Source organism: Aotus nancymaae, unplaced genomic scaffold (assembly GCF_030222135.1).
Source record: "Aotus nancymaae isolate 86718 unplaced genomic scaffold, 86718_ANA_hifiasm-v0.15.2.pri h1tg000040l, whole genome shotgun sequence".
In the NCBI taxonomy this organism is placed as follows: Eukaryota; Metazoa; Chordata; class Mammalia; order Primates; family Aotidae; genus Aotus; species Aotus nancymaae.
The window spans coordinates 108,668,710-108,693,844 of record NW_026988454.1 but is presented as its reverse complement, the minus strand read 5'-3'; the positions used below and the strand labels follow the sequence as shown (position 1 = coordinate 108,693,844).

Here is a 25,135-nt window from a genome sequence, read left to right as displayed (position 1 = left end):
TCAAACCAGAAAAGGCATGTCCTGCAGTTCCCTGTATTTCTCTCTTGAACTATGAATTATTTTGTAGTACCTTGTGAGCTGGTCCATTAGTTTTCCTCTCTTTTTTCTCCCATTTTCCCATCTTTTCATCTTTTTATTCACCCTTGAGGGCTCTACTAACTTTATTTTTTACCCCTTTTATGGGATTCTTTTATCAATGCTACAATATTTTTCACTTTCTGAAATGGTATTTTTAATTATTTGAATTATGCGTTTTATGGCATTGTGCTGCTTCATCTTCTGTGATTTCTCTGAGGATATTATTTTTTGCTTGAGGAAGTTTTTTTCCTGCTTCCTGCGTCATATTTGTTTCCTCTGAGATGTGGGGTATGTGTTTGTGTGTGTGTGTGTGTGTGTACACGCACATTCTTTTTCTTGCATGTGGTGCTGGAGATGAGGTGAAGTGGGCCTGTTGGGGAGCTCCATGTGTTGTTGAAGCTTATAACCTGAAACTTCTCTATATCAGTGTCTGCAGGTCTGTGCTCATGCCCAAGAGCCAGGCTGCAGGGAGAAGAGAGGGTGGGATCTCACTGACCAGGCTTTGACTCAGTCCCCTGTTTTTAGCAGGGTTACGTTACCCCTGCCTTCAGCTGTGCTTAGCTGTGTTTGGACTTAACTTTTCTATAGAGGGAAAATTTCCAGGCTCCTGCCTGGCTCTGCAAGGTAGAGAAGAGAATATGGCAATTTAACTGTTCTTTATATAAATTTTCAATCAGTTCTCCTTTCCTCAGAGGTACCTAGACCTAGTTTCTTATTGGCTACTCACTCCCACAGGATTAAATTTCAGCTTTGTTTTGATTTGTTTATTAGTTACCATTCATCCCTCTGTTTTCTAGCTTAAAGGATTTTGTTGCGTATGTAGTTTGCTTTCTGTACTTTTTGTCTTCATGGGCTTATTTCACATTACGTTTATGTTCATCTGTTTATAAATTCCTTGTGTCATTTTAGTACAGTTTTTAAAAAGTGTGGGGAAAGAGCACATATTCAGTCTGCCATGATTGATGGAAGTATCCAGTAAAGACTTTTTTACATTGGTCAAAAATATATTTTTTGTCTGTACACATTTGTGGGATATTTATTATACTTTTTCATGTATAATAATTTATTTTAAAATATCTTTTTAAAATATTAAAAAATTTTTAAGTATTTAAAAATATTTTTAAAAGACATTTTTATATGTCTATTTGACATTGCATATTTAATGTCAATTTTCATAAGTTGATATTTCTATCTACTGGAGAGCTTAAAGGAGTGACTGCTCTTCTCATTAAGTTGCTCATTAATTTTTAAAAACTTTTTATTTTGAAATAATTGTGGATTGATAGGAAGTTCAAAATAGTACTGAGAGGTAACTTATACCTAGTTCTTTCCAATGGTAACGTCTTCACAACTACAGTATGGCAGTCAAAGTTAGGAAATTGATGTTGGTACAATCTTCATTAGTTTTTAAAAGATATTGTTTTACATTTCATAGTAGCCCAAAAGTTTATGATACAAATATATGTGAAATCTGTATGAAACTCTTTTGTCTTTCAGCAATTTTTCCAGCTAGTCAAATTACGAAAGCTTGGACTTAGTGATAATGAGATTCAGCGGCTCCCTCCAGAAATAGCAAACTTCATGCAGCTGGTGGAACTAGACGTGTCTCGAAATGGTAAGAAAAGATTCCACTTGGGTTGCCCCTTTGTTTCTTCAGATGCTGGAGGCAGTTTTAGTAAATATAGCTAGATAAGTATTATTGGAGGTGCTTTCTCTGATAGTTTTGGGAAAACTATATGATTCTTGGGATGAAATTAATGCCATTTTTCAATAGGTCAGTTAAATTATAGGCATTTTTCAAAAAAAAAAATTCATAACACAAATTTTAGGAGACAGCTTTCTCCGAGTAAGTTGATTCCTAGAGTTAGAGAGTGGTCTGGGAAACCATTTAACCTTGCCCACTCATTTTGCTGAACATGATATTGTGGATTGGTGGCATGGTTTTTGTGCAATGCTTGGGTGCTGCTATGGCAAGGGAAACCTGTCTTGGGGAAGGGTTGGTTTCTCTTGCCTGTGGGTTGGTTGCTTGGTATGCTTTCCCTGTAGTGAACAGAACTGCTTGCATTCAGGCATCTTCTGTCTTAATTTGTTTCTAATTAGGCTGCTGGTGGTTTTGCCCACTTCAATTTGTGTGGTATATTTGTGAGTTTATTTTGATTTCCAGATCCCACTATTGATTCATTTTTATTGAACATTTGAATAGGGCATCCTAATAGATACCCTAACGGGATACTCAAATCCCTTTCATTTCTAAATGGGTACCTTGGTTTAACCCTGAGTTTTATACCCTTTAGAGTACTTCCCAAATGGATGGGTACTGCTCCTTGTTATAGCATATTTGATTTATTAAATTAAAGAAGCAATTGCCAGTGGTCCTATCTAGTGATGGAATTTAGTTCTTGTAAGGACCCTGGTATAATTTCCTCAGGATAAGTCTCAAATATGGTCTGAATTATTTATTAAAAAGTAATTCCTTTATTTCTCTACTATTACACAGTTGATTTATTTTGTGTTTTGCTTTTGCTTTCCTACAAAAATCTGTAAGTTCCTTCTGAATCAATTATCTTTAGGTCTATATGTTTCAGTCTGATGTCTTTGACAGAAACCTCAGGTCCCAGACATAGTATTCTTCTGTGGATCGTTGTTATGATGCAGCAGTGGTAATCAGTACTTGGTTGAAAACACAGTGAAGAAAAAATGATTTTTTTTTTTTTTGCCAACTTCTAATAGGTTTGAAATTGCTGTTATCTATTACATTACAAAAATTAAAAACTGTCTTCTGGCTTAGCCATGTGATCGTGACATACTTTTATTTTGCATGAAAATTATTTCTTACTTTGAAGGTACTAGAAAAAGTAAAAAAACCCAAAACTTTTGAGGGGCAGTGGGGGCTTGTTTTAGAGTGGTTTATTTGGTTGCAGGGAACCCAGATCTACTTAGGTAAAGTGGATTTGATTATAAGGAAGGAAGTGGAATTAACATACACCAAAAGCAGCGGCACCAAGCTTGCATTTGACACTACCTTCGGGGTTTCATGGCCTCTCTTTTCCAGTGTGTCTACTTCTGTTTGTGGGTCCTCTGTTCTTCCCTCCTCACTGACCTGCTTTGTTGGAACTGGCTTGTGGCCTCTTTTTATAACTTCTCTTTATGTACTGTTTGACTTTTGCCCCCGCTGTAGCGTTTGTTTGCCAGTGAAGGATTTCTCAGTGAGGAATGGGTAAGATAAGTTGACTTAACTTACCTCTTTTTGCCAACCATAAGACATAGGGTACATGTCAGGTCACCATCCACTCTAAAGGTTTGCTTCCCTGGGAGGTGGATGGCAACCAGTACAAAGTATGGCTCTGCCCCTCAGCACAAATGTTATTGATGAGCAGCTTCACTTACACTGGAGTATGGGGTGAGGTGGGTATCTGAGATCTGGCCAGGCCAGAATTGCCTCAGAAATTAGCCTGTATACTACTTACCCAGGGTATACATGATTGAAATGATTCTCTTGTCTTAGCAGTTATCTACGTTATAAAGAATGACTAGCTATTAACTCTGCAAGGGAGCAGTGACTTTGTAAAACAGTCACAGAAGTCACAAAATTGGAAGAAATACATCGCAAATTTGAAATGGGTATTAGAAATAAACAGGGATCCAGAAAAACTTAAGAAAGATGAAAAGTTTTGGCTCTATTTGGGAGGAAAGAAACCATACAACTCAAAAGTTCCCAGTCCATAATTAACTCTATTGGGATGCTCCATGGGAAGTCAGCGCTGGTCAGTCGCCAGTTTCATCAGTTCGCATATCAGCTCTTTTCAGATATTTGTAGCTAGAAAGAAGGGCTGCATGCTTCTTCCTGTGTGTCCACTTTTACCTTCCAGCACGTTGATAAAAGAAACTAGGCTTTCGCTGAAGACAGTATTAGGACACAAAAATGTTTCTGCTCCTTGTGACACCTACCCTGCTCTTTTTTTTTTTTGCCATGTTTCAACCTTTCCTGCTGCAAGTGTTGGAGTTTTGTGAAGGATCCTGCAGAACTTTCACCTTCTTATCCTGCTGTCTTAGAAATGCTGAGAGGTAGTTAACTCTTCCCTTCCTTTCTTGGCAGGGCCTGGCTCTGGCTCAGTAGCATGATGTGTGTGTTAGATGTCGGGGTAAAGGGGAAGACATGGAAGGTTCAGGGCTTTCCCGGAGGTTGTTAAAAGAGTGAATGAATCTGCACAGATGACAGCGCAGAAGAACAAGGTCACCATATACTGTAACCAACAGGTACAGGAGGCTTGGGCCATTTCCTGGTCGGGTAGATCTCACTATGCTTCCTCTCTCAGTTTTTGGACAGATAAAATCATATCAATGTGAATACCCTAGGCAACTGAGCAGGCAAATAAAAGTCACAAAGCCTGGATTTGGAGAGGCAATGTGGGATCCTGAATTTGTACAGGTGCAGGCATTTGTGAGGATTTGTGGCTGGTGCCTGGAGGCCTGTGTGGGTCTCTGGTCTTCTGTTGCCCCAGCTGACAGTGCCCACTTTCTGGTCAGAGGCTGTTCCTTTGGGTCCCTACCTAGCCCGAGTGGTTTGTAGCAGGGTTATAACCAGGGCTGGTCACTGTCATGATAGGACCTTGCTTAGTTCTTGATTTTGCATTGCTTTGGCCATGGAGGAGGAAGGGAAGGTTATTTGGTATCAAATTCATTGGATTAATGCTTATCATACTTGAATGTGCAAGGAATTATCTGAGACTTTTGTTAAAATGAAGATTCTAATGCAGTAGATCTGGAATGGGTCTGGAGATTCTGCATCACTAAAAAGCTCCTAGGGAATGCCAACTCTGCTTGTCCCCCAACTACACCAAGGAGAAAAATCTTAGACATCACCACCTGTAGGCTTGCTGCTAACTTGCCTTCAGTGGCTTCCTGTGGTTAGGAGCCCACATTCACTCCCTTCAGGCACCCCTGCACCCTCCCATATGGAAAGGTGGGAGATCTTCCAGCCGTTCCATCCTTCCATACCTGGTTAAAGGATCAGATGCTAGAGCTGACTTTAGCTCAAGTTTGCTTTGATTCTAAAAGCAAAATTTGACCTTTCCTGATGTTTCCTTGCTCAAGTGAGGAGAAAAGTCAGGTTTTGCATTTCTCTTTTAAAAAGTTTGTAAATGAAGAGAGAAGTTTTACAGGCTCATTTTCTGGGCCAAGAAGGACTGCCAAGACCGCCAAACACTGACTTTTGTGGCTTTGTTTTCTGACATTTCAGGCACAAAGTCAAGGGAATTGTGTGCTGTGTTGGAAAAGAGAAGCGTGAGTTTAGGGAAAAGGAGGGTAGCGCTTATGGATTATCTAGGCTGTGAGAATTTTTTTTTTTTCCTGAGGGACAAGTAGAGCACTGTGGGATGGGCGCAGTGCATGTGGTTTCATCCCCAGAATGCCTAGATCTGCTCAGCACAGAGGACCCTGGCGTGGAGCCCTGGCTCTGCTGTCAGCACGTGGTAACTTTGGGCAGGCCCCTTCTGATGCTGTTGGGCCTTGTTTTGCGGAGTGGAACAAGACCCTGCTCCCTGTACAAGCCCAGTGAGAGTTGAGGAAAGCAACACACTTCTCATGTCTTAACTTGGTGAATTTTTTGTTGTTTTTAAAAAACAGGTAAATGTCTGAAATACGTATGAGAGAAAAAAACAAAACAAAAAACTAGGTGCTTTCCCTGAACATAGATTGGAGTATATGAACTAGATATCTGAATTTGCTGGTAACATTCCGTCTCACAAAAAGTGTACAGACTTAGAATTAAGTTCTGCAGCAGTTTTCTGTGGTGAAATGCATATCCCTCAATGCTTGGACCTTACATCCGCTTTCTCTGCTCACTGATTATTAGCTGCTTGAGGAAAATGACCTCTGATTGTGTGAGAAGTGGTATTATCACATAGTAGGATCTTGCTCTTCAAGAATCTAGGGGAGACTTTCTTAATGCTTCATGGTTCCTGCCTCAAGGGTTAGTAATTTGAATTTTATAGTCTATGCTGTAATTTGACTTACATCACGGTACTATATCATTATCCATTTAGTTCAGTTTTTCCTAAAGTGTAAGGCGTATACTACCAGCACTGCTGGAGATGATTTTAAGTGGTACTGCAAAACAGCAATTTTAAATTTTGAGTCATGGTGAGAAAATTATCCTTTTATTTTCAATTTTATTCCTTTTGGATTGCATCTGTAAAATTTGATAACACCATATTGTATTTGTTATATTTATGTTCTATATCTAGTGGTGATAATAGTTTTGAATTCATGTTAGTGATTTAAAACGATTTTCCTTTAAAAATAAATCTCATCCAAATTTTAAAAGTCAGTTTAAAAGAATGAGACAAATAATAAAGAATGCAAGGGCTACACCAGGATGGCAAAAATTGTGAAGGTGGAATAGGGATGACTGAAGGTAAGGAAACACTTGTCAGTATTAGCATGACATGCCAAAGAGGTCATGAGTCTCTTTCTCTTACGGGGCAAATAGAACTGCAGATAGAAAAAACATGTCCAGAGACTGCATACTTTCACCAATTATTTTGTCAACTTGAGTTAACAAGAACTTAAATGTAAGATAGTTTTAGTACAATCATCACTAGCACCAGGACAGCACTGCAGGCTAAGTGGACTGCCTACCAGTAGGGACATTGTCTCACCCTCTTCTAGAGACTGGACTTCAAGTACATGATTGGGTTAGTTGTCCTCTGTCCAACCACGAGATGCTGATCAATGTTTGGTCCGTAGCTATGGATTTGTTTCATAAAATCTAAAACTAATCTCGAGGCCTGCTGAAATGATAGCATCAAATTGTGGTAATTCTGATTATGCCCTGAAAAGAGTCCTTTCTGGCAAGTGGTAACTCTAGTGTGCCTAAAAGTCCTCCTACTTAGTTATGAACAATTAGCCTTTTTTGTTTGTTTGTAATACTTATATACACACACCAGAAGTGTGGCAGAAGGGAGTTTTTACCCATGTGGACTTCAGACTTGCCACAGTTAAGCCACTGTTCTCTCCTTTCTTGCTGCCTAATTTGGGCCCAAATTTAGCACTTTCTTTAGCAAACTGCCCCAGTGACTGGACTTCATACATTACAGTAGGAGAGTTTCCTTGTCACTGCCATTGTTAAAATATCACAGGAGACATTCAGCAAAGAGGGCATGCCTCTGTGCTCACTGTACATTAGGTTGGCCGGCTGGACAGTGTTGAGCCCAGAGCTTGCATTCTTGCTTTGCAAGTACTTCTGCTTTCCCATTGTGAGCCTCCTCTCTGCCTTAACTTTTACCTTCTCTCTCTCTCTCTTTTTTTTTTATGAGATGGAATCTCACTCTGTTGCCGGCTAGAGTGCAGTGGCATGATCTCGGCTCACTGCAGCCTCCGCCTCTTGGGTTCCAGTGATTCTTCTTTCTTAGCCTCCCGAGTAGCTGGGACTACAGGCACGTGCCACCACCACACCCGACTAATTTTTGTATTTTTTAGTAGAGATAGGGTTCACCATATTGGCCAGGCTGGTCTTGAACTCCTGACCTTGTGATCTGCCTGCCTTGGCCTCCCAAAGTGCTGGGGTTACAGGCATGAGCCCCTGTATCCAGCCTTACCTTCTCTTTTGTTAGGAAGAAGAGTTAATATAGAAAAAATATATAATTGCCTTCTACACACATTTTAATTCCAGATTATAATTATCTTTAAAGTGGGGGTGAAGAGAAATCAGGCTTCTGTGATGTTTTCTAATCACCTTTCCATTCTGCAAATTTCAGTGAGCATTGTTTAAACATGAAGATATATGGAAACCATTTCAAACCTTGAAAAAGTTGGGATAAACTTTACAAATACGTCTCTTTTTATAAGTATATTTTACACTTCTTACCTATTTTCTTCTAGCCATTCCATATTCCTTTTCTGCTCCCATCTGGAAGGGTCTTTTGGTCTGCCTTCAAAGGGTCAAGTGGTCTTCTTTCCACTTGCTTCATCAGAACATATATATGGAAGAGTAAACTACTGTTCCTCTTTATTCTGTTAATATTGTTAATATTCTGTAATCAGAAAAGTTGTGACTGGTGAATAAGTTGTAGGTTATATAACTTTTGTCTCTTACTCTTTTTTTTTTTTTAATTGGCAAGATTGTAATAGATCTGAGTTTGAGACCAACACTTCTGAATATGTTTTTCAGGTCAAGAAGTTCTTCATTCAGTTACAGATTCTCTAAATGTTTTATCTATTTTAAATAACTCCTTATCTTCCTACCTCCATCTCTCCCTAGCTCATTCATTCACTTTATCTGTACATGCTATGTTCTGTGTTAGATCTTGAATTTTCTAAAACCAAACAGGCTAAGTTATGGAAGGAAAAATAATTGCAGTGTTTTCTTCTGAAATAAAACAAAACCCTAACATATGGGATGATAGTTTCTGCTTATTTTTTAATCAGGCAATTTCTGTAGGTATCCGGTTGATGGTTTCCAGTCACAGTGCTCGCATCATTTGGATTTTGAGGTCACTCATTTTGTCATGTGAATCTGGCTGAGCCAAATGGTGCTGAGCCTCCAGGCAGCTGAAGGCTGGATGGCATCTTTTTGTCAGGATGGTGACAGCAACATGCTCGCACTACTGCAAACAGTGTTCTCCTCTTACTAAGCCAGAAAAAACAACTCTTGGAAAGGGACTTAAGTCAAGAGGGAAAGAGGGAATGAAAAGCAGTACTGAGAACTGCAATTTGAGGATTAAATATAGAAATGATATGATTTTAAAATTAGCTTTATAAGTTTTTGAATAAGTCCTTGATCTAACTAGGGTGTCGGCTCAAAGTGAATAATGATAATGATTGTTAAAAACATAGTGGTGTGTGACTATAGTCCCAGCTACTTGGGAGGCTGGTTTGGGAGGATCACTTGAGTCCAGGAGTTCGAGGTTACAATGAGCTATGATTATGCTACTGTACTCCAGAGTGGGTGATAAGCAAGTCTCTGTCTTAAAAAAAAAAAAAAAGATTCTTTATTCTTTTCAGTTTGAAAAAGCCTAAAACTTTGGTACTTTAAGAAATCCTTACCGTTAAGAACTGTAGTTCATAATAATAATAATTTTTTGACTGGGCATGGTGGCTCATGCCTGTAATCCCAGCACTTTGGGAGGCTGAGGCGGGCAGATCACAAGATCAGGAGTTTGAGACCCATCTGGCCAACGTAGTGAAATCCCGTCTCAACTAAAAATACAAAAAATTAGGCAGGTGTGGTGGTGTACAGCTGTAATCCCAGCTACTTGGGAGACTGAGGCAGGAGAATCGTGTGAACCCGGGAGATGGAGGTTGCAGTGAGCTGAGATTGCACCATTACACTACAGCTTGGGTGAAAGTGTGAGACTCCATCTCAATAATAACACATTTTTTTTTTACTTCAAGCAATATTGTTTGAGTACTTACAAAATGTAAGGCTCTATGCTAAATTGTTCTATCCCTTAAGGAAATAACAACTCCATAGGTACAACAGACAAATATAATGACTGTTATATTGTGGTATAAATGAAGTGCTCATTACGTTCAGAAAGTGTCAGTAACTAGTATCAGTAGCAACTGATGTGAAAAAGACATGAAAGAAGGAAAAGGCGTTTTTGATTCAATGCTGGTAAGAAGCAGTCTAACAGTTCTTATACTTTGGTAGCAAATGTAGAGGGAGTCAATGAGTGGATTTCTCAGTTGGGTTGTCATTGTCGTTTGTTAGAAATTTCTTTCAAATGTTTGTTGTAGCTTTATGGAGTCAACAATATAAATGCAAATATCTTAGTGCTTCTCTGTTAACTATTCACTGAAAATTTTAAGGTTCATCAAAAAAATCAAAGAACATAATAACTAAAACTCAGTACATAATAATAACAATTAAAGTCATATAAATTGTCATGGGATTCTTTCTCTTTTTATTGTTTAGCTGACTACTGTGTTGCAAATGGTGTGCTCTGCTAGGTGAAATGTTAAGTTCTGTGCATTAGCATAGACTAACTATTGTTTAAAAAATCTCAGTGGCTTAACGCAGTGAGGAATTTTATTGCTGTTCAGTTTACAGTTTACGGAGTGTGTGTGTTTATTACCTGGGGAAGTAGGTGGTAAGAGGCTGTGCTCCATATAGTTTTTCAGGGATCCAGGCTTCTTTCTTCTTGTGATGTCACATCTTTATTCAACTAGCAGCTACAAAGTCTTTATGGGAGGGGAAGAAAACAGAGAATTGCACATAGGAAATGTTTTATGAACTATGCCAACAAGATAGTATACATCATTTCAATCAACAGTCTACAGCCAAGTTTATGTCCCTGACTTAATTGAATGGAGCTGGGAAATTCAGTTAGCTGCAAGAGGAGAAGAACTATGACCATTAATGACCAGTACATCATCTGCTACACCTGGCACTTAATTGAATGCTGGAATTATATGGTTTTATGCCATTGATCACACTCAAGCCTACTGTATTAAATGTCTCCAGGGAAACGGAACCAATAGGACACCATACATACGTATATGGCAATATATATGTTCATATATATTGTCATATGTATGACATATATGAATCGACTTCTAATAAATCTATCTCTCTCTCTCTCTGAGAGATCTAATAGGAATTGATTCATGTAGTTATGGGGACTGAGAAGTTCCAGGGTTTCCCCTCTGCAGGAAAGCCAGTGGTATAATTCCAGGCTGAGTCTGAAGGCCTGAGAACCAGGGGAGCCAAAGGTGCAAATTCCAGGCAAAAGGCAGGAGAAGATGATGTTCTAGCTCAAACAGGGAAGCATGAAGCAAAAAGGCCAAATTCCTGTCTCTTCCACTGTCTGTTCCATTCAGGTTCTTAACAGATTGGATAATGCCCACTACATTGGGGAGGGCAGTCTGCTTTATTGAGTCTACCAATTTGAATACTTACCTTATCCAGGAACACCTTCACAGACATACCTAGAAATAATGTTTTAATTTGGTATCCTGTGTTGCAATCAAATTAACACATAAAAATAACCATCACACCTAGTAAACATAGACACCACAGACACACATAGATACACACAAACGCACACACAATCCCATTGTACTTTCACAACTTCCTAGTAACATGTTTATAAGAAACTCAAGATGCCTGTCCAAAGAGGAGAGGGTAGCCTGCCTTTCCGCAACTGCACATAAATGCATAAACCTAGACATAAGTTAACATGATTGATGGCCACTGATAAGTTAATAGCATAAAACCTATGTAAGTGTTTGTGACTTTTTTATTTGAAGTTTTAAAAACTGCCTTCTTAAAAAGTATATTTTAGAAACTAGAGGTTTATGTTTGAGGAATCCTTGAAGTACTTCGCTTTAGGAAATATGTCATCATTATAAGTGTGTGAGCCCAAGGATCACTACCTTAGACAAATTACTTAACCTCTGTCTGCCTCATTTTATTCATCTGTTAAATGATTTTAATAGCACCAACCTTATAGAGGTTTTTTTACTCTTAAAAGAGGCTGTGCATGTAAATACCTCCACTAAATTCAAAGTATGTTTTTGTTAGAAAAATTAACATAAACTACTTAGAACAGTGCCTTGTATAGAATGAGCATTCAGTATAGGTGCTGTAATTCTATCATCTTTCATTTTGGGTCATGAAAATCAGAACTAAGACTGTGAGAGGACTGTGCAGGTAAGAATGCAGGGTGGCTGAGGACACAAGCAGGCGTGAGGTATAGAGTGATAAGGTGAGGTTTTGGCTCAAGACAACTTCTAGATACCGTGCACCATATGCCAGGCATTGTCCTGCTTCACCACATGTGCCATTTAATCCACACACAAATTCTGTGAGGTGTGGCTATTAGCATCTCAGGGATGGCTGATGAAGAAACTGAGCATTGAAGAAGTTTTCATGTGCCCCAAATCATACTCCTAGTTAGTGATAGACCTGAGATAAGGAACCCAGGAGGAGTGGTGTTTTTCATTGTTTTTGGAGTTTACCGAAGATGATAAAGGCAGAGGTGTCAGTTTTATTCTATTTTGAGAGAAAGGATGGACAGTGTATAGACTGTTACCCTCTGAATTTGAAGATAAAAACTGGAAAATGTTATTCTAAGACATTTAAACTTGCAAAAAAAAGAAAGCCACAAAACCACTAGTGAATAAGTTCAATCACCTGTAGAAGTGGCCCACCCTAAGAGGTGGTATTTTTGTCTGTTTGGGCTGCTATTGCAAAATGCCTTAGACTGGATAATTTATAAGCAAGAGAAATGTATTGCTCACAGTATGGAGGCTGGGAAATCCAAGATCTGGGTGCTGGCAGATTTGGTGTCTCATGAAGACTTGTTCTCTGCTTCAAAGATGGCACCTTGTTGCCATGTCGTCACATCATGGAAGGGGCAAGGGAGCTTGTGTTACCCCCTTTTATTTTGTTTTTATTGCTCCATCTTCCTCTAGTTGAGCCTCTCTTATAAGGGCACTAATCCCATTCAAGAGAGTAGAGTCCTCATGACTTACTTCCCAAAGGCTGTACCTTTTAATAGTATCACATTGGGTATTAGGTTTAAACAGATGAATTTGGGGAATACCAACATTCAGATCGTAACAGGTGGTTCATAAATCCTTTTTTTTTTTTTTAAGACAAAGTTTCACTCTTGTTGCCCAGGCCAGAGAGCAATGGCGCCATCTCAGCTCACTGCAACCTCTGCCTCCCAGGTTCAAATAATTCCCCTGCCTCAGCCTCCCAAGTAGCCGGGATTACAGGCTCCTGTCAACACACTCGGCTAATTTTTGTATGTTTAGTAGAGACGGGGTTTCACCATGTTGACCAGGCTGGTCTTGAACTGCTGACCTCAGGTGATCCATCTGCCTCGGCCTCCCAAAGTGCTAGGATTATAGGCATGAGCCACCGCATGTGGCCGTATATCTTTTATGGCTAGAAATGGGGTATCATCCAATACAAAGCAGAAGAACTTTCTCAGAAAGATCTGATATAACATTTCAGAGGTAACTGTTATGCTGTCTTGGCAAAAGATTGAAACATTCCCATACGTGTAGTGATAATCAGGAAAGACAAAAACTAGGAATGTATGGGTTTTACATTTGAAGGAAAAGTAAAGAGATTTGATAACATGAGTATCCCAGGTCCCTTGGAAGCAGGTTTCTCTCTTCTATGAAGGTGACTTTGTCCGTCTCTGATGAGTGATGATGAAATCATCCCATGGTCTTTTCTCAGGGTGTGGATATTCAGTAAGCACTGTGATGGGACATCTAACTTTGGGATACGGATGCCGAGGAGAGGTGAGATGCTGATGTGGTGACATCAGTACCTAGTTCCATTAGCATTTATATTGGTCACTCAGTGACAAGGAAATTTTCTTAGTGTGGCACATTTCCATAGCCCTGTCTTCTCTGGGCAAACTGACTGACTTAGCAATGGGTTAACTCTGACCTGGTTTGCTACCAAGTTTTGTCTCACTGGTGGTATACTACATGAACCTCTGCTTCAAGCAGCCAGTGAGCTTCCCTCTTTGAAGTTCTTCCCTGCAATATAGAGCAGCGTTAATTCAGCAGGTGTCCTTGTTTTAACTTGGTGTCAACGAAGTGAGTTACATTTGACCTATCCCTGAGAAGACTACAAAGAGCATTCCAAGAAGGGTACAGAAATCAGTTATTAGGATTGTGTATTTTTTGGTTTATGTTCTTTAAAGTGCATGTTCCTTGTTGAGAATTAATAGTGAAATATAAAGAAACATTGCTGAAAAGCAAAGAGAACGGTGTGAATCCTTCTTATCAACATATTTATTAGGTAATTACTGTGTACCAGATATGAGGCTAAGTACTTGATATGTATTATATTATCTCATTTAATCTTCAAACTGTCTCCAAGAAATAAGCTTGCCATCTCCTTTTTACAGGTGACAAAACCGAGTCTCAGGTTAGAAACTTTTGGTTGTGTGACTCATGAGTAGTAGAACGGTTTTTGGTCTCAAGTTTATTGAACTATAAAATAATAATTCTGTCTCCTCAGTATAAAAACATTTATATCCCACTACCCAGAAATAATCATCAATGTTTTTGTACATTTTATTTATCTTTTTATCTTTTCATTTCTGTTTTACAAAATTGGGATCATTTAACAAATAGATATTCCTATCTTGCTTTTTCTTCACTTAACATAGGTTGTAAGCATTTCTTGTGTTGTTATTTGCACTTAAGCACAAGTTTTTTAAAAAGGCAGATTAATCAATAACTTTTGCCTTTTCTGTAACATGAACACCAACAGGAAGCTATTAGGTTGGTGTATGGTATATAATCGACAAGACGGGGGGGATTTCCAGAAGGTTGTGATAAGTTAAAAGTCAGCCAGAGTGAAGAAAGAGGTGAGTAAGCAGTTTCCAAGTCTGTACTGTGTTGAAATAAGTTAGGGAGGCAGTTACCCCCAGGGCCATGTAGGTATAGAGGGAAAGAATGTGGCCAGAGGCAGGCCAAACAAATGCGTAGCTTTTAAAAGGTACTCTGAAGCAATCAGGCCTGTATTTACCTAACAATACCCTCTGCTTGTAGAGGTGCCTGGTGAAAGTATTATACCATGAACATTAACAGTTGATGTCTTGAAGTATTTAACTTTGTTTAACGGAGTTACAAAATATTAAAAAACAGGCCTTCCATTCAGGGAGTAGATGAATGAGTGCTGGGTTAAGATGAACAAGTGGGTCTGAGCAAATTAGGCAAAACTGGGAGGTTGAGTGCCAGTAACTCAACACACGCCCAGCACAAAAGGCAGCCCAGAGCCAGTGGGGAAACCCAAGTAACACCTGAGGGACTGAGGAGGACTGAGATCTCTCTACAGAGGCCTAAATGAAGTCAGCACAGCAGCAAGCACCTGGGGACCTGAGGGAGTCTTTGGAACTTCCTGCTTCCTCATCTTACATTGAATGTGCTGCCTGTATTGTGGTCTGTCTGTTTACTTGGGTAGAAAGTGATGGGCCACAGCATGGCAAGGACCTGTGCCTGTTTGACGTTAGCCATAAGTGGAGTCAAATGCCATAGAAACATGTTTTATCACAATCACCTTTGCTTTAAGAAGGCCCTCCTCTGGATCAGGAGCTTAAGAGTTAGAGACCAGCCTAGCCAACATGGTAAGAACCCATCTCTACTAAAAATACAAAAATTAGCCAGGCGTGGTGGTGGACGCTTATAATCCCAGCTACTCAGGAGACTGAGGCAGGAGAATTGCTTAACCTGGGAGGCAGAGGTTGCAGTGAGCCAAGATCGTGCCACTGTACTCCAGCCTGGGCAGCAGAGCAAGACTCCATCTCAAAAAAAAAAAAAAAAAAGAAGGCCTTTCTCACCCCACCCCAGTCCCTTTTAGGTCCTTGCTGTATTTGGGAGTTCTGCATGTTGTCATTGGAAAAGATAAATTCCTTCTGCTCTTCCTCTAGATCAGGGCCCTCCCTTGAGTCTTGTCTCAAACTAGTCAGCCTTCAGGTTTGACCAATTGTAGCATGGTATAGACGGCTCCTTTTTGCAGTTCATTGGCATTTTCTGAGCAGATGCTTTGGTCTTCTGGAGCCCTTTCTCACTGCCAGTTGAGTTTATACATATCTCCAAAATGCTTCTTTACTGTGCTAGCAACTGTTCTGTCCTCCCTTAGGGATCCAGATGGAAAGAGATAAACTCAAAGAAAAGTTCTTACATGTCAAGGTGGTTTGCTGCCTCCATCCCCCCGTCACCTATATCTGGCATTTCTCCCTGTGTTATCCCTCCTCAACCTCCTCACCCCCCACTGTCCCTCCCCTACCCTCACAACAGACCCCAGTGTGGGATGCTCCCCTCCCTGTGCCCATATGTTCTCATTGATCAACACCTGCCTATGAGTGAGAACATGTGGTGTTTGATTTTCTGTTCTTGTGTTAGTTTGCTGAGAATGATGGTTTCCAGATTCATCCATGTCCCTACAAAGGACACGAACTCATTGTTTTTTATGGCTGCATAATATTCCATGGTGTATATGTGCCATATTTTCCTTGTCCAGTATATCATTGATGAGCATTTGGGTTGGTTCCAGGTCTTTGCTATTTTTAACAGTGCTGCAATGAACATACGTATGCATGTGTCTTTATAATAGAATGATTTATAATCCTTTGGGTATATACCCAGTAATGGGATTGCTGGGTCAAATGGAATTTCTATTTCTAGATCCTTGAGGAATCGCCACACTGTCTTCCACAATGGTTGAACTAATTTACACTCCCACCAACAGTGTAAAAGTGTTCCTATTTCTCCACATCCTCTACAGCATCTGTCTCCAGATTTTTTAATGATTCCCACTCTAACTGGCGTGAGATGGTATCTCAATATAGTTTTGATTTGTGTTTCTCTAATGACCAGTGATGATGAGCATTTTTTCATGTTTGTTGGCCTCATATATGTCTTCTTTTGAAAAGCATCTGTTCATATCCTTCGCCCACTTTTGAATGGGGTTGTTTGTTTTTTTTCTTGTAAATCTGTTTTAGTTCTTTGTAGATTCTGGATATAAGCCCTTTGTCAGATGGGTAGATTGCAAAAATTTTTTCCCATTCTGTTGGTTGCCGGTTCACTCTAATGACTGTTTCTTTTTTTGTACAGAAGGTCTGGAGTTTAATTAAATCCCATTTGTCTATTTTGGCTTTTGTTGCCAATGCTTCTGGTGTTTTAGTCATGAAATCCTTGCCTATGCCTGTGTCCTGAATGGTTTTATAAAGGCCACATATTTCATTATGAATAGCACAGCAAGCACTAGTGAAAGTCTTGGCTAGAGTGTATGCTTCATTGTGATAAGGGACATAGGGATAGAAATCAATTTTTAGAATGAGTTTTATTCTTTCGTGAACATTTAACCAGTGCCGTGAATTTGGGTTCTGTGCTAGGAGCTAGAGATAAATCAGTTTAGCAGTGGCTGTTGAGGTATTTAGGCTGGAAGGGTGGAAGGACCATGTCTATCCCTGATGACACAGGACAGTGTGGGAAGTCCTGTCTCAGAAGTGTGCCTGAAGGAGCTGGGAGGTTGTGGGGCATGCTCCATCATTTTTGGGGAAGTAAGTGGTATCAAAAAGACTTCCTGGAAAACATGACACTTAGGCTCTGAGGGGCAAGTTGCACATAGAGACAAAGAAGTGTGAGAAGGTCTTTTCTGGGCAGATGAAATAGCATGAATGCATGTCTGAAGGTTTGAAATAGCCTGATGAATTTGGGGAAATGCAAGATATTACTGGAGCTGATGAAAGGAGATACAACTAGAGAGGTAGATGACAGCAAGATCACGAAAGGCCTGCGTGTTCGCTAAGGAATGTTTTCTTGAAAGCTATGGGGAGCCATGAAAGGGTTTCAGGCAGGGGGAGTGGCTTACATATCACCCTGGCCCTAGCAAAGAGCATGAAGTTGATTAAGGACAGCCTGGATGTGGGAGGCCAGGCATCCTTGTGAGGGGTGGAGGGACTTGAGAGAGGGAATCAGGAGAAGAGAAGACCCTGGATCAGACATGAGTACAACTAGCCGGTAGCTTGCTAGAGTGGGAGGGAGAGGTTTTGGGTCTGGATAAGTTCCCACTTCCCACCACAGGCAAGAAGAGGCTGAAGAAACGATTAGGTCTGAGGGGAAAAGATGAGTTTATTTGTGGACATGTGGAGGGTGAGATGCCATTGGGGTATCTAGATGGAGCTGTTTAGTAGGCAGATGAATATAAAGTTCTGAGGCTCAGGGGAGAAACTCTCAGGTTTGAGAGTCATCCTTCTGTCGGTAATGGTTCAAGCCACAGGTATGAATGAAGTCAGTCAGGAGAGGACATGGAGTCAGAAGGGCAGATGAGTTTGCAGAATATCTCTGCTCAAGGGAAAGCAGAGAAAGAGAGGCCCTTGTAAGATTCTGAGAAGTAACAGCAGGAAGACTGGTCAGCAATGGGGACTGGGTACAGTGTGGGGCAAGCAACAGAATGACAGAGCAGAGGTCATCATGTTAAACCTTAATGAAGGTGACTGATTGCATGGGCTGGAGCTAGTGTGCAGATTAATGGATGAAGCTGTTGTCATGGATGAAACTGCCCAGGCATAAGCTGTGAAAAGGCAGAAGCTTGGGGAGCACCATTGTTGAAGGACTGGTGAAAAGGAACTTGAGTAACAGACTGGGAAGAAGCAAACAGGGAAACAGGGAAATTTTCGAGAGCTTTTATCATGGAACTTAAGGTGGGGCAGCACATTCAGAAGGGCTGTGGTGTAAAATGGGGCAGCGTGGTCAATAAACATGCACTGAAAAGTTTCCATTGGATCTGGCATTTGGGAAGTCATCTGTGACAGCAAAGACAGTGTCAAAAGTGGTTCACAGCACACACTGCTTGTTTTATGCTTTTTCCCTTGACTCTTTTTGAGAGATTAGAGGAAAGCTTGAAACATATCCACAATTACCTGGAGGAAACAGCAACAATCACTGTTTCCTGCTGGATCTGCCAGTTCTAAGGGATATGAGCAATTATGCAGACGGTATGTGTCTTGGACAGCTAACAATGATATAATTAATGGACGAATTTCATAACACTCTGCTCATAATGTGTACGTGTTTGATCAGTGTCTGGATGGGTGTAAGCCATCCTGTCATTGCTGTTGTCACTGAAAGGCAGACCCAGTAGGCAAAAGGTGGGAGTAACCAGTCACCAGTTATCTCTTTCTGGAGTCTGGTCATTGGCCATGGTTAGGACCAAGGTGGGCTCTGGTCATTTCAGGCCTGTTAGTCCATGTTAAGTGTTGAGAACAACAGGCAGATAGTATTCCCTCCTTCTAAGACTCTAATAATTGCATTTATCTCATTGTGTTTCCAAGTTTATTTCACTTCGGGATTTAAAAAAAAAATTATAGTGGCTCACGCCTGTAATCCCAGCACTTTGGGAGGCCGAGGCAGGCGGATCACTTGAGGTTGGGAGTTTGAGACCAGCCTGACTAATATGGAGAAACCTCATCTCCAAAAAAATAAAAATAAAAATAAAAAATTATATTATAAAAGCAGTATATGGTCATTAGAAAAAGTCAATGGAGGCAAGTAAAAGGAAAGTCAACAGACTGATCTCCCTGGTTCTAGACTCTCCCTGCCCTGGTGGAGGGTTGTCAGTGTTGGTGTCACACTCTTTTGGGCTTATTTTTATGGCAACCCTCCCCCTCACTGTGTTATGAGATCATAGTGGGCAGAGACTGTTTCTCTTTTACTCACCTTTGCTTCCTTATCTTCTGCCACATGGCCTGACATGAATAATCAGGGCCCATCACATATCAATTGCTTGAATAATCAGATAAATGAGTGAGTGAATGGAATGAGTGAATGGGTTGATTTCTTAGGCTTTGCCCTTGGGACCATTGTTTTCATTCCTTTCATTATAATTTTAGAGAGAATCTGGATACAAGAGGAGAGCACCATTTTTGTCACTTTTTGATTTGTAGGAAGCTTATTATATGGATGGCACTGTGTGCCAAGGTATAGGGTCTACAGCCCCTTTATTCAGCCTAGAGGCACAGATTTCTTGAATTATGTAAATAAAATTAATCTTATTTAGAAACTGGTAGATGACTGGTAGAGAATAAATCAAAGATGATGGGCTTCGAACATCCGTGGAATTATAAGATGTGATATTTGTAGTATATTTTAAGTTTTAAAAATGCTTCTTTTAAAGTGCCTCTTTAAAATAAAATGTATTATAAATACCACATCTTATAATTAGTTTTATATTAGTTCTATGTAGGTCTAGAACTAATTTACTATTTAAATGTAAAAAACTTAAAATGTATTATAAATATCACATCTTATAATTAGTTATTATCTTAGTTCTATATAGTCTAGAACTAAATTTTTACTATGCACTCTGCATGTCAGGCACTGGGATATTATCACAAGTATAGCAGAAGGAAGAATCTTGACTAAGAGAGGACAAAATACGGTCCTATCCACAGAGACATTCAAACCATGTGGGCAAAGCTGCCTCTGTCGTTTTGAAAAAAAGATAGAGAAAAATATGTCGAAGTTCAGCAAATCAGAATGTCCTGTTGATTATCAGACCAGAGAAAAAAAGGACATTCAGGAATGATGGAAGCGAGAATTCTTTTTACTTAGATTTTGGATTATGGCCTGTTTTCCTTCATTTGGAGCAGTCATTTCTCCAAGCAGGCTCTGGAACCACCACCTACGTAGAATTCTTGTAAAATTGCCGTTTTCTACCTCACCTAAGGCATATGCAATCCAGATTTCCAGATCAGGAACCCAGGAGTCTGCATTTTAATTTTTAAGAAAATTCATGCAACTCTAAATTGCAGCTAGGAGCCACTCATATAATAACATGACAGAACCTAAACATTTCCTGACTGGGTCAAGACCCTAAATAGCATTTAGACCAAAAGGATATCTTTACATTATGATCTTTTTCAGATAAATCTATGGAACAATGGCTTTACTAAGTCCAGAAAATGATTTTTGCCCAGTTCAAAATTCAAGCATCTATTTTAATGACCTGGATTACTAGGCCATTGTGACACCAACATTGCCAACCTTCCGCCAGGGCAGGGAGAGTCTGGAAATGGGAAGGGCAGGTTGTTGACTTTTCCTTTACTTGTTTCTATTGACTTTTTATAATGACCGTACATTTCTTTTACAACTTTTAAAAAAATTCCAGAGTGAAATAGACTTGGAAACACAATGGGATAAAGGCAATATTAGAATTTTAGAAGCGGGGAGAACACTATCTGTCTGTGGTCCTCAACACTTAACATGAAACAGCAGCCTGAAGTGGCCAGAGTCCATGCTGGTCACAACCATAGCCAATGACTAAGAGAGAACTGGTGACTGGTTACTCCCACCTCAGCAAAAGCAAACATTTCACCTTCTCTCTCCCTTTCACCCTGAATTTGGATGACAGTGTCTATGAGAATTGCCTTAGGACACAGAAATTGATCCAGTATGCCACAGTATATCATTTTCAGAGTGAGATTCAGCTGAAACACACTACATATTTTATTCTGATTGTTAGTATTGAATTTTCTATAATTCATGAGATAGCACTGGTTCTGCAAAATTTTCTTATAACAGTACATCAGAAGCACCACTCATTATAATTCTGAAAAAGGACTCTAAAACATTCAATCGGTGGCAGTGCCAGAAGAATGTATGTGCATGCTTCATTGATGAATACTTTGAAGGGGATAATGCCAATTTCAGTGTGTACGTTCTGATATGTTTAAGAAGTTTAAATGTATTAGAAATATTTTACCTTTTCATCTGTCAGTTGACAACTTATAATTTTTAAGCTCTTAAGCTCTTTATAGTATTTCTTTGAAAAATGTGAACATGTTTTTGAGTTCTTTTTAGAATGCTTTTTTGTATTCCATTTTCTGATTTAACCTCTTTTTTAAAGGGTTACTTTTGAAAAGGTGTACTTGTGTTATTGAAGAAGGATTTTTTTTAAATTCAGTTTTATTTCAAAATGAGAAGGCAGTTAAATTAGATCCAAACAGTCCTGCTTTTCATGCCTTTCCCACCACCTCCTTTCCCCATCCACAACTAAACAAAATAGCTTTTCTTGTCACATTGCTATTGTTACTTCCCATTGGAGGCAGTTTAACAAAGTCTTCAGTGCAGGCTCTAAAAGCTGGATCTGCTTGCATGTAAGAGCAGAAATAGCTTTATTATAGGGGTGAAGTGTGGATGGGGAGCCATGAGTAACTGTCAGATACCACACTAAGATGGGCAGGGCAACATGGACAGAGTGGGAGGCCAGTATTCTATGGGAATTAATGCAGGAACAGAAGCCCAAATAATGCATCTTCTCACTTATTAGTGGGAGCTAAACATTGAGTACACATGGGCACAAAGAAGGGACCAGTAGACACTGGGGCCACTTTTAGGGTGAAGGGTAGGAGGATGGGTAAGGATTGAAATACTACCTATTGGATATTATGCTGATTACCTGGTACACCAAACTTCTGCGACATGCAATTTACCCATGTAACAAACTTGCATGTGTACCTTTTGAACCTAAAATAAAAGTTAAAAATAAAAACAAGATAAAATGGCCAGGTCCTCATTGGCAGTGGTTCTGAACTTCGTGTTAGATTCACCTACTTGCCTGTAGGTTTTGTTGTTATTCTCCTTTAACAACAATGCCCAAGTCCTACCCCAGGCTGACTTTTCCAACTCTCAGGTGATGGTGGTCCCAGATGACTCTGATCTCAGCCAGAGCTGAGAACCACTGAAGTTAAATGCCTCAGTGTTTTTTAGAGGTTGCCATTAGACCTCCTTTATCTGAATATCCAGTAATGCTGGGTTAAAGTGTAAATTCCTTCTCCTCATCCTAGATCTGCTGAATCAATTGCTAGGAGTGGGACCAGACCATTCATTCTTTCAGTGGACCAGATGCTTCTTTTGTGCTCTGACATTTGAGAATCCCCAGGCTCTGGGACAGCCAGCGGTTATACTAAATCTGGATTAGGGATGTGCTTTGGAAAACATTGGTGAGACTGTTGAGAATCAGTGTTCTAGCTGGTTTATCTGGGCCAAAGGACTTCTCGTGCCTTTCTGGAAAAGTGCATTCACTCCTGGCCCTGCACCCTCCTCTCACCTACTCCGTGTGTTACCCAGAGAATGTTTTCAGGGTCTGAACGAGTCATTAAGCCTGTGGCTGAGTCTCTAATTGACAAACACTGTGGTGTGGGCATGTGAGAGAACACATAGTAGGATGTCTATCCCAGCTGACAAGAATCACAAATCCTATTTGGAAAGTTAAGTGATGCTTAGAAAGGCAGCACAGAGGGCATGGAAGCTGGTACCGTAGAATTCATGCCGAAAGAGTGAGCCTGACCACAGAGACTTATTTGCAATACAGGGTTCCCATGGCCTAAGGAAGGTGGAGAAAACATGGGATAAAGTTAAAGACTTCATTTCTGCATCAAAGCATTCATCTACTGGAAGACTTCATTTCTCTAGAGAATTTTGGTATAAACATACCAGTAGTTGTAATTTTGGCCATATTAAATGGGAATCATTAAAATGAGATGTAATTTTGAGTGAAAAGTATGTATCTGATGAATACAACTTTTCCCCCTCATTTTTGATATTTGATTGCTGTTTTCTTTGAAGTAGCCATTAACCTGAATAATATGATTCGTGTGTGTGTGTGTGTGTGTTTATGTATATAGTTCTGGAAGAAGAGTAAAAAGTGCCAAACTGTCCACATTTTTTTCTGCATTTTATCCCATACAAAACCTAGCATTTAATATTCTGGAATTCATCTTTACTTTTTGTATGTGTGAATCAGCATTTTGTACCCCAAGACATGTTTATTTAAGCCAACTCTGTGTGGGAGGAAAAGCTGAGGTATAAGGGTTATATTGGCAATTGTGACTGGAATTAGGTGAAAACGTTTTTGATTAGGAAAAATTTTTGCCAGTGCAAGTGCCAAGAATTGTACAAAACAACATTTTACAAAGGGCCTCTCTCTTTCCTGCCTCCCCTCCTGTACTATGGAGACACCCATGCCACTCAGCCTGCGTGTGCCCTGGAAAGGCTGCTTGGCATTATGGCTTTGTCTATAAGGCTGGCTGCCTCCTTAGTGAGTCTGTGGTGGTTGGAATAATATGATAAATGGGATGCATTTGAAAAAAATTCTCCATTTAGCATTTCTTTTCCCCTGCACACCCAGAACAACAGCTGTGGTAGCAAATGCAGGCTTGGCTCATACATTCATATTTAGTCTTGTTTGACAATTCCAGATATTTTTAAGCAGGATTGAGTCAAGCAGCCCACAGCACAGCATTCAAACTGTCTTAATCAGCCAGTCTGTTTGGCACACAAGGACTTTGTTTTACCCTAGTAGTAAATAATTCTAAATGAAGCAATATGATGTACTGAATGTACCCAGAGTCACAGCGTTCAGTATTTTACTACAGCCTGTCAGCATCTCTTTTTACATGCTTGTTCTGTTCACTGCTAGTTGTTTTATTTGTTGTAGCTTTTGAATTCCATCCTTGGCCCGGTCTGGATTCCTGGTTTACATACATAATAGGATCCTATGCTTTCTGCCAATGTGGCCCTTCCTTCCCTGCCCTCCTCCCTCTGCATAGCATTGCCAAGTGGATGCAGTGTTCATTTTTGCCAAGAAGGGTTTCCTATTGTGGCAGCTCATTTCCTTCTTAAGATCATGAGATTTTGCCGTTTGCTTCTTCTGTGGATGAATGAATCTCATCCCAAGAGCCTGCTCTCTCGATGTATGGGGTTTCTTACACTGTTACAGATCTTCTGCTCCCAGGCTCCTCTTCCATCTCTCCACGTAGATGGGTCTCTCAGGTCTTCATGTTCAAGTCCTCCCTTCAGCTCTATGACTGTCCTTGCTGCCTTCTGAAGAAGGACTTGGTTTGTCTACCTCTCTGCTAGCTGCTCACATTTTTCAGATGAATCAAACCCAGACACATCAGAATGGACTTTCCCTTGACCTTGGTGTTCTCCTCAAGCTATTGCCCTTTTTGCCTTCTGATTGCCAGGCTTTTTGAAGGCATACCCTACCCCATGTTCTCAGAGGTGGAGATTTAATAGAACAGTGTAATTTTTTAACGGGATCTGACACAGGATTGCTAACTCTTTATTTTGATAATAAAAACTATCACCATTATTTAGTAAAAGACAAAGAGATTTCAACCCACTAGTCAGGGTATAATCTCAGATTAAACAACAGTTCCTTTAAGTATATAAATTCAGCTTTATTATCAGAAAACCTTTCTCTCCTGTTCTTTCATTTTGCCAACCATGAATACTGTGTCTCTGACTAGAATTTGACGACTGTTTTATGCTCACTCTGTCTGCCTCCTCTTTATCCGCTGCCTTCTCAATCTTTGTATTAATAGTTTGGCATCCCCTCAAACCACTCTGCCCTTGTCCTCTCAAAGGTGACTGCAAATTCTTGACAGCCAGGCCTGCATCTGTTTTACCTGTTGTGTTGCCGCAGTGATCCACCCTCTGGGGGTCTCTGCTTTTTGACTTCTGGGACTGCTCTACAATTCTTCTCTTCCCCTCTGCCTCCTGTGTCTCTACAGAA

At 40.0% G+C, this 25,135-nt stretch overlaps 1 protein-coding gene across 1 annotated transcript in view; it reads left to right on the top strand.

Moving 5' to 3' along the window:
* The window catches only part of LRRC1 (leucine rich repeat containing 1), a 128,996-nt gene that overhangs the window by 45,312 nt on the left and 58,549 nt on the right, over positions 1 to 25,135 (top strand). The window contains exon 2 of the mRNA XM_012441631.3: positions 1,576 to 1,693. Within this exon, the coding sequence (XP_012297054.2) occupies positions 1,576 to 1,693 (118 nt within the window). The remainder of the gene's footprint in view (positions 1 to 1,575; positions 1,694 to 25,135) is intronic.